Below are 17846 nucleotides of genomic sequence, written 5' to 3'. Positions count from 1 at the left end.
TTTTTTTTTTAAAGATTTTATTTATTTATTTGAGACAGAGAGAATGAGAGAGAGAGAGCACATGAGAGGGGGGAGGGTCAGAGGGAGAAGCAGGCTCCCTGCCGAGCAGGGAGCCCGATGCGGGACTCGATCCCGGGACTCCAGGATCATGACCTGAGCCGAAGGCAGTCGCTTAACCAACTGAGCCACCCAGGCACCCCTTCTCTCTCTTTTTTTCTTGAAATTTATTTGTTGAGGAAACTGGGTCATTTGTCCTGTGAAATTTGTCATTGTCTGGATTTTGCTGAGAGCAGAAGTTTAATTTTTTAAAAAACTTGATTTGTTACTGACAATAGCCAACATCCTAAATTTAATGTGGTTATAGATTTCTAAACAACAGTGGAATAAAATGATTACTAGGAACAGAACCGAGGTACCTAAGCCTAAGAGCAGCACTAATTCTAACTTAGTGTGAATAATAAACAATCCCATGTGTGAGGAAAAAAGAAATCCATGCCCAATGATACAAGTATCCATTTCTCTGTTACACCATCCATGCCCTTAACAGCATCCCCTCCTTCCTCACATGGCTTTGCTGTCTATTATGGGCACAATTATTCCATGAGCTTGTAGGTCAGGCCTTGGGATATGTGGTTCGAACCCAGTGGTCAGTCAAGGCCCTGCTAATGTCCAGCCCTGGGCAGGATCCTGGAATAATTCTTCACCACATGCCGGTTTAGAGGAGGGTTTACAGCCCTCCCAACCAGGTGGAGGAAAGAGGCCCAGATGGGGAGAGAAAATCCTGTGATCCTGGGTCAGTGTGGGTAGGGGAAAAGGTGTCTTCAGGAGACAGGCTTAAGAAAATGCAGCTCTGGTAAGGCTGAAGAAATTTGGTCCAGACTCCCCTGGCTAAGTAAGTTTGCTCAAACAGACATTATTTTTCTGCTTAATAGGAGGATACTCCTACACAGTTTTAATTGTCTAGGTGTTTTTTAAAAAAAGAGAGACAGATACAAATAAATCTGTCTCAAATGCTTTTTGGAAGGAAGAAGGATATCAATAAAGTTTTTTTCCAAATATACATTGTACAGTGAAATGTATCTCTCAAGTGCTTGCTTTTTTAGATTTTCCCATCTTTCTTTTCTGTTAAATAGGGGCTAGATTGCCAGTCAGCTTCCACAGGCCTCCCTGATGACAGCCCAGGATTTTGCCTGTATAAGCTAACTGACTTAGCTGGATTTTCCAGTTACATATAGTTAGATACATGTTTGTGGGGGATGTGATACATTTATTTTCCAAGACTTTCTTTGGGCTTTTCCTGTATAAAAAGTGGGAGCAATAAAGTGTCTCAAGACACACTTCCCCTTCAGCAGCCCCCTGATCTTCCTCCTACTTTCTTGGGTCCAGAAATATTTGTTAAATAAGTGAATGAATATGGAAATAATAAAATGGGACGCCTGGGTGGCGCAGTCAGTTAAGCGTCTGCCTTCAGCTCAGGTTATGATCCCAGGGTCCTGGGATGGAGGCCCGCATCGGGCTCCCTGCTCAGCAGGAAGCCTGCTTCTCCCTCTGCCTGCTGCTCCCCCCTGCTTGTGCTCTCTCTCTCTCTGACAAATAAATAATAAAATCTTTTAAAAAAAATATGGGAACAATATTAATGGCAGGTCAATAAGCAATTAACTGCAAGGAATAAAGTTCATGTAAACAAAGAATCTAATCATAGAGATCTCTAAATGACGAGAATTAATCTTAAGTCCCAGTTTGTAGGATCAAGTCAGTCTGTATAATGAACCACCACCGCATCCAGTTCACAGGGGTGCCACGTGTCTGCCTGGGGACCCCAGTGTGGCTCCTTAGGCTTAGCAGGAGTGTTTATTTCCTCACCTATAATATAAAAACCCCAGTGCTGGCTGTCTTCATTGGAGTGTTTGGGGGAAAGTTTCTAAAACACTCAGGGGAAATATCTTAAGTTATTCTTTTTTTTTTTTTTTTTAAAGATTTTATTTATTTATTTGAGACAGAGAGAATGAGAGAGAGAGAGCACATGAGAGGGAGGAGGGTCAGAGGGAGAAGCAGACTCCCCGACGAGCAGGGAGCCCGATGCAGGACTCGATCCCGGGACTCCAGGATCATGACCTGAGCCAAAGGCAGTTGCTTAACCAACTGAGCCACCCAGGCGCCCATCTTAAGTTATTCTTTAAGAACTGTTACCAAGTCCTTCAGATCAATGGTTTTCAAACTATGCTTCAAAGGACATAGAAGTGCTTTATGTGTAGATGTGGATCGATGTAAATTACAGAGAACCAACTTGCCAACTTTTTGGAGAGTAGGTGTTTGTGTTCACAGTCTCCTGCTGTCATAAAGCATGCGCTTAAGCTCATAATAAGAATGTTACATTAATATAACAATTACATATTAGCTAACACTAAGGACTCTATTGTGTGACAAGCATTGTGCTAAGTGCTTTATACAGATGATCTCCTAATCATTTCAACAACTCTCTAAACCAAGCATTCTTCATGACCCCATTTTGCAGATAGGGAAACTGAGGCATAAGTAGGTTAAGTAGTTTGCCCAAAGTCACACAGATAATAAGTGAAAAAAAAAAAGGGCAAGATTTCCAAATTCTAACTTTTACTTCTTATATCAACACTTCTGTCAATGTGTCATTTATTAGGATGGTAGCTCTGTACTCAGAAAGTCAGGCTGGATCTGATTTACTGCAATACAATTGTACAAGTGAGAAACTACTTCTTATCTGTGTGAATTCTGCTTCCTGTTGATAAAGGAAATTATAGCTGGGAATGTATTTTGCAGACTGGATATGTAAACCATGCTGCCTGGTAGCCAATTTTTACCTACTCGCTGGGGGAGTGACATGCTCTGCTCTAGATTTGCTTCTTAAGAGTCTAGATATATTGGATTTTGCTGCTATTTCATTCATTTGAATAGGGCTGAAGGAGAAAATTATTATTCTATGATTCATGCTCCATTCTGCAGTTATTAAATGAGAGAATGTTCTTAGTTTTCTTAATATTTAGTCTATTCACCTACGTCTGTATTATTACTTTCCTTTTCCTATTCTTCATAAGAGAGAAGACTAGCACTTGGAACAAATCATGAAAAATTTAATTAAATTCTAATAGGAAGGCCAAGTACACTTGTTAGGTTGTTTTTCCACGCTTAAGGCGTATATAATATCTTATATTAAAAAGTATTTCCTGGAGTATATGGTGGGGTGGGGTGGAGGAAAAGAAGGACAAACTATGGGACGCCCAGGTGGCTCCGTGGGTTAAGCGTCTGCCTTTAGCTCAGGTCGTGATCCCAGGTTCCTGGGATCAGGGCCCGCAGCACCAGGCTCCATGTTCAGCAGGGAGTCTGCTTCTCCCTCTCCCTCTGCACCTCCCTCCCTAGCCCCCCCCGCGGCTTGTGCTCTCTCGCACGCTCTCTCAAATAAAGAAAATCTTTTAAAAAAAGGACAAAATATTTTAATGGGTTTCTTTTCTCCACAATTATTCGTGGTCAAAATGCCCAACAAATATATTTAAAATTAAGATTAAAAAAAATCAATATGCTTACCAGCTGTCACTCCAAAGGTAATAAAGAGATAATGCACGTTTGCAGCGTAGGCGCTCAGTACCCAGCCGAGCGAGTTCACCAGCCCTCCGATTATTGCGGTCCGGCGACACCCACAGGTGTTAATAAACAAGCCGATGAAAGGTCCTGTCTCGGAACATTGAAAAGGGAATTGACTGATGGTGTTTTCTTTTCATGCTTTCTTCGCAAATCCTCACATGAAGACAAAGAATAAAACATTACTAGGGCTATTAAATAAAATGAACCCAAACCCCCATTGCTTTATATGCAAAAAGCTTTTAGCATGCAAAGATGGGTTTCAGTAATTTCACTGGAGAGCACAAAGTTCTAGGTTTTCAAGAAAGGCAGACCTGAAATAAATAGACAAATGAGTTAGTTCGTTCTCCTGTCTACAACACAGGTAGGTCCTAAACTAGCGGTCTATGGGCTTATTCAGCCTGTGGATGCATTTTGTTTATCCAGAACATAGTTTAAAAGATGTTTTGGGGTGCCAGGGTGGCTCAGTTGGTTGGGTGTCTGCCTTTAGCTCAGGTCATGATCCCGGGGTCTTGGGATGGAGCCCCGCTCAGCAGGGAGCCTGCTTCCCCCTCTCCCTCTGCCTGCCGCTCCCCACCGCTCCTGCTCTCTCTCGCTCTTTCTGAAATAAATAAATAAAATCTTTAAAAGTTGTTTTGAATCAGTTGCCAGCATTTAAAAATTAAGAACATTCACAAGAAATCCAATGGCAACACAGAATCCAGCAGGTTCCCACACAGCCAAGATGGGCTGGAGCTGTGCTGCGGCTCATTTACATTACTTGTTATTTGAGTTTTTGACTCCAGACCTAAGGGGAGTAAAGAAGGGGGTTCTCAGGACTGCCATGCTTCCAAAGAACTGATAGCTTATTTTCATGAGGACATCTGGATGCAAACCGTGTTGAAAAGAACTTCTCATAGCTTTATATGTACTTCAGCCCCTGCCGACTCTCAGTCCCAAGCTGGCCCCACCAGGCTATGCATTTTATTGACACTGTGGAGATTCAGGAATACGCTTCAGTCCGCAGTGGGTGCCATGCTCACAGCAATATAGTATCATATGACATACATCCTGGCTACTTACTTTCCTATGACGCTCTGGTTTTTGTCAAACCTCTTTGTTTTCTTCCTGATATTTACTTATTTATTTATTTATTCATTTATTCATGCATGCATTCAATCATTCATTCTTTATTTTTATTAGGAGGTTCCATGTCCAGCATGGAGCCCAATGCGGGGACCACCCTGAGATTAAGACCTGAGCTGAGATCAAGAGCGGGATACTGAACCAACTAAGCCACCCAGGCACCCCTGTGGTAACTTCTGATGTCACAGAAGCTTAATGCTTGCCTTGTGATCCATGATTCCCTGTGCAAAAAGCAATCTGTATTTTAGCAATACAGTAGGAGGCTGTCATCAATATTCAGTAAGATGGCACATTTTAAAAATCATCTTATTTTTGATCATTGTTACTTTTCATAGTTATGAAACCCTATATTCTGGTGAGACTATTTCATGTTAAAAATCTGTTAAACTCTAAGGAGCTTCCCCTTTTAGTTCAAACTGAAATTAAAATTTCCTTTAAAGTTCTAACTATATTCATGTACATATTTGGATGTACAGTTTGCTAATGAGTTTTTTTCCTTGTCTAATGAATTTGAGCGGGCCTAATCCTAAAAGTTGTGAAGCTAATGATTTATTAATTTAATTAACCATGGTGCATTACAGAAAATAACTCAGCAGATAAACCTCTTAGAATAGACAATATAGTAATTATATTTTACATAAATATACTGTTATATATTATAAAATAAGCACATGATATAAATAATACATAAACCAAACACATTGATATAAACATCTGAGGGAATTATTGGGGGCAACTGAAATTCTGAAACCATAAGTTGAAGATGTGTCTTTGATTTCTTCACAAATATTTATTTATTTTTCTTTTATTTATTTATTTTAAAGATTTTATGTATTTATTTGTCAGAGAGAAAGAGAGAGAGAGCATAAGCAGGAGGGAGGGGCAGAGGGAGAAGCAGACTCCCCGCCCAGCAGGGAGCCTGATGCGGGGCTCGATCCCAGGACCCTGGGATCATGACGTGAGCTGAAGGCAGACACTTAACCGAATGAGTCACCTAGGTGTCCCACAAATATTTTTTTAAAAAAGATTTATTTATTTATTTGAGAAAGAGAGCATGTGTGTGAGTGGGGGGAGGGGCAGAGAGAGAGAGAGAGAGACTCTCAAGCAGACTCCCCGCTGAGCCTGGAGCCTGAGGCCTGGCTCGATCCCAGGACCCTGAGATCATGACCTGAGCCCAAATCAAGAGTCAGATGCTTAACCAACTGAGCCACCTGGACGCCCCACAAAGATTTTTATTTTCCTAAACCCATAGTCACTTCACTACTCGAATCTCAGATGAGTGGATAAACAAAGAGAAAAAGGCACAACTCATCGGTCCGCTGTTAATTGGCCCTTTAAGCTATGACAGGTCACCAGATCGCAGTTCAGGAGCATGATCATGTTTTCCATGTAACAAAAAGGGCCCAGAAGCAAGTGTTTCTGTGATACTGTATATTTCGGAAACACCGCATTCAGAAAACATTTGGGGAGAAAGGAGGGAGGTGGATTTCCCACGTAGGAGCAGATATTCGTCTGGAGAGACGTTGTATATCAAAGAGAAAGGATGAATTGTTTTACTGATAAGAAGTAAGTTGATAACAGTGTCTGGCTTTTCAGTTCATCATCTCTCACGTGGCAGAGCTGCCGTCCTGTACGACTCGCAGATGGGCAAAGCCAGCCCGGGAAATGCTGTGACCCCTCCATGGCCACAAAACACGGATAGGTCAGAATAAGGAAGTCGGACCCAAGCTGCTGATGCTCAGCTGGCATCTCCGAGACCAAATTCGCGTTTTGCCAGAATGAAACGAACTCCCTACATGGTCTAAGGACAAGGGGCGAAGGAGGTGGAGGAGGGACAGTTGTCTGGCTATATGATTCCCACTTTTGTGGAGGAATTCAGTGTTCTGGGATGAGACGCACACTTTCTCCTCTGCAGAAGGGATCTGATTCTGGCCCATTTCCCACATAATAAAGGAATAATAATTTCTTGATGGTTCCTGCATCTCATCGGTTCACAAAAGTTCAGGTGAGGAGAGAAACTATCTGAGGCGACCTTGGCACACAGTCAAGGATGAAAGAAGGTTCATCGAACTCCTGGCTTCCTGGGCTAACCCTTCACTGCAATAAGGAGTTCAGAGCCTCTAAACCAATGACTCACTGCCTTGGCTGAGCATTGGAGTCACTTAGGAGCTTAAAAAAAAAATCCTGATGTTCGGATCCCATCCCAAGAGATTTTGATTTGATGGTCTAGGTGCAGCATGAGCGACAGGGTTTTTAAAAGCTTCCCAGGTGGATCTGATGTGTAGCCAGGATTGGCAACCACTGTTCTAACTCTACTTAGCAAGACAGCGACCTTTTGAGCAAGACAGCCCGTAGATTCCCCTAAGGTGGCTTCCACGAAGAATTCTTCCGAGGGCTGTCACCAAGGCTGCTGTAAATACGACTGAGGCAATTACGTTTTGTTAAAAATTGGGACCTTTGGCAGGTAACTGGCAAAGTCCGGGCTAGCAAAGAATGAAACAAGAATGAAATTATCGAGTTTCCTACATGCAAGCCACTGCCCAAGAGAGGGATGGCTTTCAACTCTATAACGTAATTCACGGATTTTTTTTTTTTTTAATTTAAAAGAGAAAACCTAAATAGGTTCACAATGATTGGAAAATGAGAACAATTTCTATTTATTCACTTCACACATATTTTCAGTTCTCATCTGAGGTAGTGGCAGGCAGTATGGTAATAGTAGACACAATTTTGAGTCCAGTGGACCAGCTTTGAAGCCTCTCTCATGCTTATCGGCTGTTCAACCTCCAGTAAGTTACTTAAACTCTGTGAACATTGCATCTTCTTCCTCAGACAGAGTTCTTCCTGGTGCTAGTGTTGTTGCGGGATCTAAATGAGATTGTGTACATAACGTGCACATGGCATATGGTAAGTGGCAAATAAAGGAGAGCTGTTCTTGCGGGCTTCTGGCTTGGAAAACACCCAACAGACCTGCAGCCGCCCTGTATCAGGCAGCTTAAGATAACTAACAGCAATTTAGGGTCACGATAAGATAAAAGACCTTTTATTTATATAACTATGAGCCTTGCTGTGTTATGATTCCCAAGACACAAGATATTTATCCAGCAGGTGCCTTTCCTGTTGAAAGGTTAGTCTACAAGCTGAAATGACACTGTCTGGGATTCATGGACTCTCAAACAGAATTCTGGATATATAGTTACCTCCCAACTAAATTAAAGAGGACAATCACATTTCACCATCGCTATGAGTTAGGTGTTCTTATTTTGGGGGTCATATTCAAAATCATTGCCAATAATTTCAGGACTGCTTCCCACTGCTTATTTTTGTAGAGCTTGTGAAACACAAAATAACATCTAAGACAACCTCACTGGATGATTCAGAAAATAATGGGACTTTTCCTATCCTGGCCTTTCGCTGAGTCTTTTTTGTGGTAGACACATACTTCCTAGATTGAATCTGTAAGTATTTTGTTCTACCCCTTAAAGATTTTTTTTTTTTAAGATTTTATTTGTAAGTAATCTCTATACCCAATGTGGGGCTCGAACTCATAACCCCAAGATCAAGAGTCGCATGGTCCATGGACTGAACCAGCCAGGCTCCCCTTAAAGATTTATTTTTAAAAAGGTAAAAATCGGATGCCTGGGTGGCTCAGTTGGTTAAGCGTCTGGCTTCCGGCTTGGGTGGCGATCCCAGAGTCCTGGAGTCGGCTTCTCCCTCTCCCTCCGCCCCTCCCCTGACTTGTGCTCTGCTCTCTCTTGCTCACTCTGTCTCAAATAAATGAATAAAATCTTTAAAAAAAGGTAAAAAACCTGGATGTTAGGTATTCTAGAAGCACAGTTTTCCTTCACTGACTTATTGAGAAGGTTGAATCACATCCAACATAAAACTAACACATTGCCTACACTGAAGTAAAACTTCCTGTATTTTAACTACAATATCCTAGTTTTAACAAAGCCAATGTAGGGTTGAAGGAGTCAGTTGTTTAATGTTGCAGGCAAGATGATTTACCAGCAATTCCCTCACACATGTAATGGTGTCCTTATGTAATTTTAAAACTAGATTACTATTAATTCCCTTCGATAAACACACATACTCCACACACATCTTGAGAAATAATACTTTGTCCTTGTTTTCGATCATTAGCACTACCACCGTTATTAATGTTGTTTGTATTATCCAAAATAACATTGACTGAGTGCCAGCCAAGATCAACAAATCTTGGAATTGGATTCAAGAAGTTAATTACCAATGTGGAAATCACTGAAAAGGGAGACTCCCATCAAACTTTTGTACAGATGTCTGTCATACACAAACTCTCACAGAACCGGAAGAAGATTTGAGGCAATTTATGTTTCCAGTGTAATTTCCTGAATACTTGAAATAAAAAAAAATTTGATGTAGGGGTGCCTGTTTGGCTCAGCCGGTTAAGCGTTGGACTCTTGGTTTTGGCTCAGGTCATGATTTCAGGGTTCTGAGATCCAGCCTGGAGTGGGGCTCTGTGCTGGGAGTGGAGCCTGCTTGAGATTCTCTCTGCCCCTCCCCCACCCCCTGCTTGTGCGCGTGCTCTCTCTAAAATAATAAATAAAAATAAATGTAAAAAAAATTCGATGTAAAAGTATGGCTTTTACTTTCAAGAGATAATGTAAGGGAAAACACCTGGTGTATAATAGATGCTTATTAAATATTAGTTGACAGTAAAAATTGTTTAGTTCCCAAAAGGAAACACATAGGCCATATTATATTTATGACAACTTTCTAGCTTGGCATTTCCAACTGCATGAGAACCACTTTCACAGATTGGTGTGTGGTTAGGTTTAACTAGAAAATATGTTACTATTCCTTCTTGTTAGCTATATCAGTAACTTTTCTAAAAGCAGTTTAATAGATTTTTCAACAGCATATGATCAATATTTCAAATTAAATCACAGGAACTCTGAAAAAAGATTGTTACTTGCCTTTCTGTGGTGTTTTCTCTAATATTTTTATCTTTTACAAATATTCACAAATATTAAATAAACAGGTCTGTAATGATAATGATATATAATGAATTAGAGCAGTCAAAGAAACAGAGTTCGGGGCAAAAGAGAGTTTTTTTAAATGATCAATTTTTAAGACACTCCAAATTTTTTATAATATTCAAATAGTAATATCACACAAAAGGACACGTATTGTATGATTGCACTTATGTGAGGTACTTTCATAGAGACTGAGGACAGAGGGGTAGTGGTCAGGGTGAAGGGGAGGTGGGAACGGAGAGTTATTTCATGGGTGCAGAGTTTCAGTTTGGGATGATGGAAAGGCTCTGGATGGTGGAGATGAATGCACTCAGTGGCAATGAACTGTATACCTAAAAATGGTTAAAATGGTCAATTTGATCTTACATATATTGTACCACGATAAAAAAAATAGTACCATCATTAATATCTAGGATCTAATGTTTCAACAATATAAAACCTTACTTAGAGCAGGGGAATTGTCAACTTACAATAATTCAGTTTTACAACAGGTCACATGCAAACATACCCACAATCAAGGTGATGCCCATGCTGAGGGAGCTGACCCATGCAGTCAGGCCGCGGCTCTGATGGAATTCCTCAAGCCATTCCACGTTGAGGACTCCCAGGGCCATCTGGGAGCCCATGATGAGGATGTGCACAAAGAAGGAGGAAAGAACCACCATCCAAGCCCATCCACTGTCAATGTTTGGGTGGGGCTTAAGTGTCTTCTTATCTTTGGGGTCATCTTCAAAATCATACCCGATATCTTCATGACTTGTATACATTTTCCACGATTTTCTGAAATACACATGACAAATAATTTCCTTGAATGTCAAACCAAAAGTAGCTTTCTCTTCTTTGGACAGTTCTACCTCCCCATCATAACCAAACTGGCCTTCAGAATCATCTTGTCATCATGCAGATTTGGGAACACTCCTGACTCTTTTACTGCCAAGCGCTTTTGTGAAACCTGTTTCATCTCTACAGTCATCCTATCTATGAGCATTATTATTCACATTTTAAAGAAATGGAAATAGACTCAAAGAAAGAAGTGCCTTTCCCAAGTTCTCATGGCTGGGAAGTATGGCTACCCAGGAACCTAAGGAATCAAACCCAGCTATTCCTGACTCCAAAGCCCATGCCTTGTGTCCATTATTGAGATGGATACTGACAGGTGACAACAAAGAAGACAGTTGGCTCTAAACAGTCTTTCAGGGTAGCTTTGCCTTGGTAGAGCTCTTGACAGAGCATCTGGTCCTCATTTTGTGGGTCCAAGCATTGAGTTTGTTCAGTACAGCAGAGTGGATTTGCCTCAGAAGACCAATTCATATGAACCCAACTCAGGAGAGACTGGTAAACTAGAAGGCCAATTTATTTATTTATTTTTACAATGGGAGCTAGAGCTTTCTAATAATGGTGATACTCAGGTCTGATGCACAAGACACAAAAAAGAGGCTTGGGGGCTGGATGGAGCTGGAGGGGGGTGGTGATACCAGGTCAGGGCAGGACTCTGGTTTCATTTTTATTTCTTAGGATGAGAATTAAGTACATGTATAAGAACTGAGGATAAGGAGTAAAAGAAGGACAGACAGAGACAGAGACAGTAATCCTGGAGGTGGTGGGACAGGAGGATTGGTCTTGATCAGGAGGAGCAGAGCAGAAGGTGAATGGAGATGATGATGCCAAGGAGTGGGATGAGAAGTTACACCCAATGGTCTAATTCTTGGATGAAGCAGGAAGTGAGGTCACTGGCTGAGAATGAAGAGGATGGTGGTTATGAAGGGCCCTCAACATTTGGGAAAATGCAAGAGACTGTTGCCCACAATGAGTGGAAATGACTGCCAGGCCGTTCTGAAGGTGGAGCTGAGCCCTGCAAGACAGCACCACAGAGCCATGGGCGTGCAGCAGCACCAAGGACAGAGCGCTGGGAGTCTGAGCATCATCATCAGAGGAGAACGTTAAAACAACAAACGACTACAAGCTGGTCAGCTTTTTATTACGATCACTATGTGCCAGCAAATCTGGGCAACGTCACTGATAAAATACTCTTCTTCCGAAAAAATCTTTTGCTGCTCTAAGTTGCGATGATGTTTTAATTTTCTATCTGTAAGCTTCAAACCAGCGTGGTGCTATTACTTATCCTCTCATAAACACTGTATTATCCTTGGGAGTTATTTCAGAGAACTCCCGGTTCTGCAGTTGACCCCGACACCCATGAGGCCCCAGCTACACACATGTGCTTTGGGAGTAAGTTCCCAGGAGTTGAGAATTATCGGAAGTCTCTGTGGCACAATTTGGTCCGCAGCCCCCAAGGTGTCACATGTCCCCACCTTCAGCAGGACGTTCAAGATTGACGAACAGCACAGTTACTGTAGAGACGAAGAACCAGAACTTGACTTCTTCACTTCTGTCACTCTGCATGCCTACCTGGAGATTTTATTTTGTTTAACATGTAAAATAGCGAAACAGTGCAAGACTGTGAGGTGAAAACGTTTTGTTTGGAAAGGGAAGTGTGCAGTTAATACAGGCAATGTTTTACTCAACTGGAATAATGTCTTCAAAATAGAAATCTGTTCTTTTTTCAATTAATTATTTTGAAAACAGAAGAAAAAATAAGAAAATATTGATTATTACGAACCCACTACATGGTTGTTACTGAAAATCATGTCATTGCAATGGAGGAAGGAGGTCTAAAAAATAATCCCAAATACATGAGGATCCCCTCCAATGGTGGGGTTTTTCTCAGCAGTGTTCTGGTGTGGACAGGTTGGGGGATGGGCAGAGAAGCGGATTGCGGTGGACTGCACAGTGCGTGGCCCACAGCCTCTTTCTGTACACCCCCAAGCTAAGAATTGTTTTTACCTTTTTTAAAGGCTATGTGGTCCATGAAACTTAAAATGCTTACTCTCTGACCCTTCATAGGAAAAGCTGGCTGATCCCTGGACTGTACCATTGGTTCTGGCTATGAATTTGTTGGGAAGAAATGGGCACCGGGGACCCAAGGATGCCAGTGGAAGAGCAGTTTAATGGATCTGTCCTGGGGCTCATCCTGACTTTCCCCTTCTCTCACACCTGTCCTCGTTATTATTTTTATCTTTTAAATGGTTTTATGTCCTAAACAGCCATCCAATTCTCAACCACTATACTTCCTGCCCATGTCGCTCTTCTCTGCCTGGGTCCTTTTCCACCTCCCTGTTCTGCAGTCATCTGGGAGGGATAAAATGCTATCTTGCCATGTGATTTATTCACACTGTCAAGATATCTTTAGGATCAAGCCCAAACTCCCCTTTGCCACTGCCAGGTTCTCCACAGATTATCTGCCCCCCTGGTCCCTGTGCTCCAGCCCTGCTAAAGCACTTACAGCTCCTTGACCTTGGCACAGTGTCTTAAGCTTTGGGGCATGACCTTCTCTTCTTCTCTCTTTTGGGAACACACTTCTCTCCTTCTAACCTCCTGCTCCTCCTTCAAGATTCAGCTAAATATAGTAGTGAAACCTTGACACGGTGAGAACCCTCCACCCCTGTAAACATCTCTAATCTCCAACAGTAGAGTATGTGTTCAATCAATCAATCATTGTACAAGGTTGTTTGAAGACATGGAAAGAAGGTGTGAATTATACACGGGAGTGCTACAAAATTGGATGTGTGCAATAATCCCTTCATTGTTTTTGTTAAGAATAGGTATCCATTCACTCCAAGATTGAAGTGAAACAAAAATTGTAAGGGGGATTATTCTTTGGATGATGGTCTTAAAGTAATTTTCCTCCTTTTAATTGACCTTGTTCATAAAAAAAATCGTAATAAATACGTATTAACTTTATAATAACAAAATAAAAGTCCCTCTATCTTTTAAACATCATCTGGATCAGCTTTTTGTCTCTGGTAGATGAGTGGCTGAATTGTAAAAAAGAAGGAAGATGATTCAAGAGCCACTTCCCAGGGTAAGTCTAGCCTGCCACTACCCTGCTCTCCCCCAGCAAGAGAATAGCCTGCCTGGGGACAGAAAGTGATGGGGCGGCCCTTGATTTCCAGAGCTCGAAGCCCAGAAAAGAGCTGCATTGGCAGAAGGCCCAGAGGATAAACCTACAGGGAGATCAGAAGGGGTGTTCAGTGGTTGTCTTCCTTCTGTCTCTTCTACTTGTATGCAGAATTCCAAGAAGCCAGAAAACGAAGAATCAGGGGAGTGACTGGCCTATATGAGTAATAATAACATCATTTTATTTTATTTTTATTTTTTTAAATTAAAATTTTTTTTTATTAGTTTCAGAGATTGAATTTAGTGATTCATCAGTTGCATATAACACCCAGTGCAGTTGGGTGATGGGCATTAAGGAAGGCACTTGATGTAATAACATCATGCATATTAAATCTGTGGGATAATGCTCAGCTCTGTTTAGTAAGACAAAACAACACGACTTGGCATTTTCTTTTTTTTTTTTTAAAGATTTTATTTATTTATTTATTTGAGAGAGAGAGAGAGAGAAACAGCATGAGAGGGGATAGGGTCAGAGGGAGAAGCAGGCTCCCTGCCGAGCCGGGAGCCCGATGCGGGACTCGATCCCAGGACTCCGGGATCATGACCTGAGCCGAAGGCAGTCGCTTAACCAACTGAGCCACCCAGGCGCCCGACTTGGCATTTTCTTAAAGCCCACTTACATCAAGGAAAAAGTGTGAAATAATAATATGAAAAAAGTTATAGTTTTTCAACCCATGAATTGAAATAGTAAGCATTTTCCTAAGCAATGTTAAGAACTTGATATTCTCACTGAAGTATTTATTTTATGGGTTAAGAGATGCAATTGTCACTGAACTGCTCTCAACATTTGCATTTTATTTGTTCATAAATAAATGACATCAAATAGCATTTAATTGCCAAGTTTTATCCAAGAGGCGCAAGGGTGCGCATAACGTACAGTACCCAATGCAGAGACTGGTGGAGGGTGGGGGTGGCTAAAACGAAGTTCTGTCGTGTCCTCAGGAGGTCCCTGAAGATACACCTGGTAATAGAGCCATCTGCATGTCATACCTAAATCTCTCTATAAGCAATTCACGTTTTGACTAATCACAGTTAACTTACTGCCCAACCAGGTTAACTAAAACAAACAAAAGACAACAGAAAAATAATTTTCTACCCCCTCCACCCCCAAGTTTGCTTTTAGCATTTACATAACTATAAGATACAAAATAACCATTTGAGTATTAAAATCCTAGTCTACACCCCATGAGCAGAGAGAGAGAGCACGTTAAGTGAACCAGCGACGGTTCTGGACCATCCTGTCCCCAGGCTCCCTGTCTTTCTCCACCACATAGCCTTCAAGCTTTCTCACCTTCTCCAGGTCCTGACACAAGTGTAGAACATTAACATGCATGGGGTACACTGGGGGTACATGGAGGCACTGAGTGTGAGGCTTCCTCTAAGATCAATATGTGAGATGGAACCCATTCGAGGCTGGCCTGTTGGAAGCTCAGCATATAACATTAGGGCCTTGCACAGAAGGAGGTGAAGGAAGACGATGGGAAGTTTATGGGACTAACAGTCAACCTTCCATTTGCCCCAAATGTGGGTTCATAAATGGTGGAAGAATCATCATAAATGGAGGGAAATGAAGTAATCCATGAAAGCTATGAGATGGAGGCCAGCTACATATTTATGTGCTACCAGTTTGAGGCGAAAATAATTTAGAGCCAGCTGGAGTGCATCAGAGATTAAAACTAAATTAATATTCCACAGCTCTGTTCCCAGAGTAAATTTTATAAACAAGTCATTCACTTTTAATTTGGCTACTATGATTATGTTAGCATGCGGTGAGTTCTTTATAAATGACAAGCAAAGGGGAAAGCGCCCGGTTAAAACTAAAATTACAACCTTCCCAAAAGGTGGACAGAGTAGGATGGTTACTGGTTCTTCATAAGATGCAGGGGAGTGGTGCGTCCACCTCCAACTGGGCTGTGGGTTCTTTTGCCCTCTAGACCTGGTGTGCAAGGCAATCTTGGGCCTTAGGGGGCGCACTTGAGCCCAACAGGCTGAAGAGGTTAGAGCCGCGATGGTTGGGGAGCTGAGGGAGTGCAGAGAGGCCAGCGCAGGGGAATCGGAAACTTCCCCTGGGTTCACGCTGTACTGGGGAGAACTAAACATAAAAATGCCTTCTAAACATACAAACTAAACATACACCACAGGGACTGTGTTGAGTGGCTTCTCCACACCGATCCTGTCCAGTTGGCATTAATGTCCCATTTCACAGACGAGGAAACTGAGGCTATTGTCGAATGGGGACAGTGAAGCTTGGAGGTCAAACTAGCAGGTAGTGGAGCCAGGCCTGAGGGATTCCAAAGCCTACTTTATCCACCCTCCCCCCCATCTCTCTCTCTCCCTCACGCACACACACACACACACACACACGCCAGACAAGGCGAAAAGGAATCTTTCTAATCCTCAATAATAATCCTCACGCATCCTTGCTAATTAGCCTGAATCAACTTTCCCGCGGAAAGAAAACGACTTAATTGATAAGCAGAATTCAGTTTCTAAAACCTCGCCAATGGCCTTGGCGGCGTCTGGCCGGGTAATGGCCGCCCCGCGTCCCTCGCCCCCGTTAGTCTCCCTTTCCTCCCCCCGGGAGTCGGGGAGGGGGGGAGGTAACCAGCACCTGCACGCCCGGGGTGCGCGCGCCCCGCTCCCGGGCTCCGCGTTCTGCCCGCTTCCCCGGCACCCCGAGAGCCCCATCCCGCGCACCCGCGTCCTCCGGCGGGCTCGGAACCCGCCAGCTCCGCGGGGAAGCGGGCCGAGCGCAGTCCCGACCGCCTGCGCGGGGAGGCTTCCGCACCCCCGAACGTCCCCTAACCGCAGCCCCTGGTCTCCCCCTCTCCGCTCCGCCACTGCGTGGTTCGAGTTCCAAACTGGACTCGCGGAGGCGGGAGCGCGGCCCGGCCAGGGTGCCGCCGGGGGAGCGAGGCGCGCGTCCCCACGCTCCGCCCTGGCCCGAGGTTCCCCGCCCGCCCCGCGGTGGCCTCGTCCGCAGCTCGCGACCCCCGCGCCTCGGCGCAGCCCTGCCCGCCACCGCCCGGCAGCCTTCCCGGCCCTGCCTCCGGCCTGCGCCGCGCCTCGCCGAGGTCCCGGGAGAGCAGCGGCCACCCGCGGTCCAGGGTGCCTCCAGGGCCGCATGGCCTCGGGAGACTCACCGCCCGCGGTGCGCGGGGCTTCGGCCTCACTCGGCTCCCGGCCCCGATCCCCGAACTTGCTGTTTGCCGCGGAGCCCCCTGAGCGGCTGGGCGTAGAGAGCTGTTGCGATGTCGCCCAGCATCCTGGATGGAGATGCCGGTGGCCGCGGCTCGGCTCTCCCGCGGGCTCCGTGCGCTCGGTGCGCGGCGCCCGGGCTCGTCTCCGCCGCTCGCTGCCAGGCCAGGTGAGCGTTTCGTAGAGCTTCGAGCTCCAGGCCTCAGTCCGTGTGGCTTTAAAAAGGGTACGTTTGGAGGTGCCCGAACCTAACCTGGGCTTTCTTCCAATTGGTGCAATTTCAAATCTTCACGCTCGTTCATTCCTATACCGGCTAATTCTGGTTTGGCAGGAAAAAATTGCAGTCATCCCACGTGCACACTCTTGTGGCCGGTTGAAGTTTATAGCTTTGGCTGAGGCTCGCTAATGCTCTGCACATTTATAACCGGAGGAAAGGGTTTGAAACCTCGCCCCACGTGCGCGTGAGAGAAGTAGCTTCCATTTCACTGAGATAGCGGGGAAGCGAGGAACCAAACCCTCACCAAGTCTGGGCCGCCAAATACTGCACCTTGTAGATGGAGGAGAAGGGCGGGGCCTGCAGTCTTCTTGGCCAAAGAGGACCGAAAATCCCTAATTCTTCGTCCCATTCTGGGTCCCACCTCTCATTGCTCTTTTTCCAGTCAGTATCTGCCCGTTGGCTCTTACACATTCAAGGGCACCGGGTACAAATTTCATTTCATGTGTGTGTGCCCTGTTCCTAATAAAATTCTTTGCCCGTGGAAAGTTCTCAATATTTGTTAAGTGGGGGCGCCTGGGTGGCGGGAAGCCTGCTTCTCCCTCCCCCACTCTCCCTGCTTGTGTTCCCTCTCTCGCTGTCTCTCTCTGTCAAAAAATAAATAA

The 17846-nt window shown here is 44.0% G+C and overlaps 1 protein-coding gene across 2 annotated transcripts in view; it reads right to left on the bottom strand.

The window, feature by feature from the left end:
- The window catches only part of SLC16A14 (solute carrier family 16 member 14), a 28143-nt gene extending 10650 nt beyond the window's left edge, over positions 1 to 17493 (bottom strand). Inside the window, exons 1-3 of one of the 2 annotated variants that reach the window (XM_031035828.2) lie at positions 17221 to 17493; positions 10261 to 10532; positions 3559 to 3702 (exon numbers count right to left, since the gene is read on the bottom strand). In XM_031035828.2, the coding sequence (XP_030891688.2) occupies positions 3559 to 3702; positions 10261 to 10519 (403 nt within the window). In that variant the 5' untranslated portion in view covers positions 10520 to 10532; positions 17221 to 17493. Of the gene's footprint in view, positions 1 to 3558; positions 3703 to 10260; positions 10533 to 16912 lie in introns of both variants that reach the window. The other variant, XM_006740529.3, reaches the window with a different exon arrangement.
- Positions 17494 to 17846: the final 353 nt, after the last annotated feature.

The sequence above is a fragment of the Leptonychotes weddellii genome, chromosome 3 (genome assembly GCF_054177405.1).
Source record: "Leptonychotes weddellii isolate Sample4059 chromosome 3, ASM5417740v2, whole genome shotgun sequence".
Taxonomy (NCBI): domain Eukaryota; kingdom Metazoa; phylum Chordata; class Mammalia; order Carnivora; family Phocidae; genus Leptonychotes; species Leptonychotes weddellii.
Note: the sequence above shows the minus strand (reverse complement) of the source record. Positions and strands in the feature narration are given on the sequence as shown.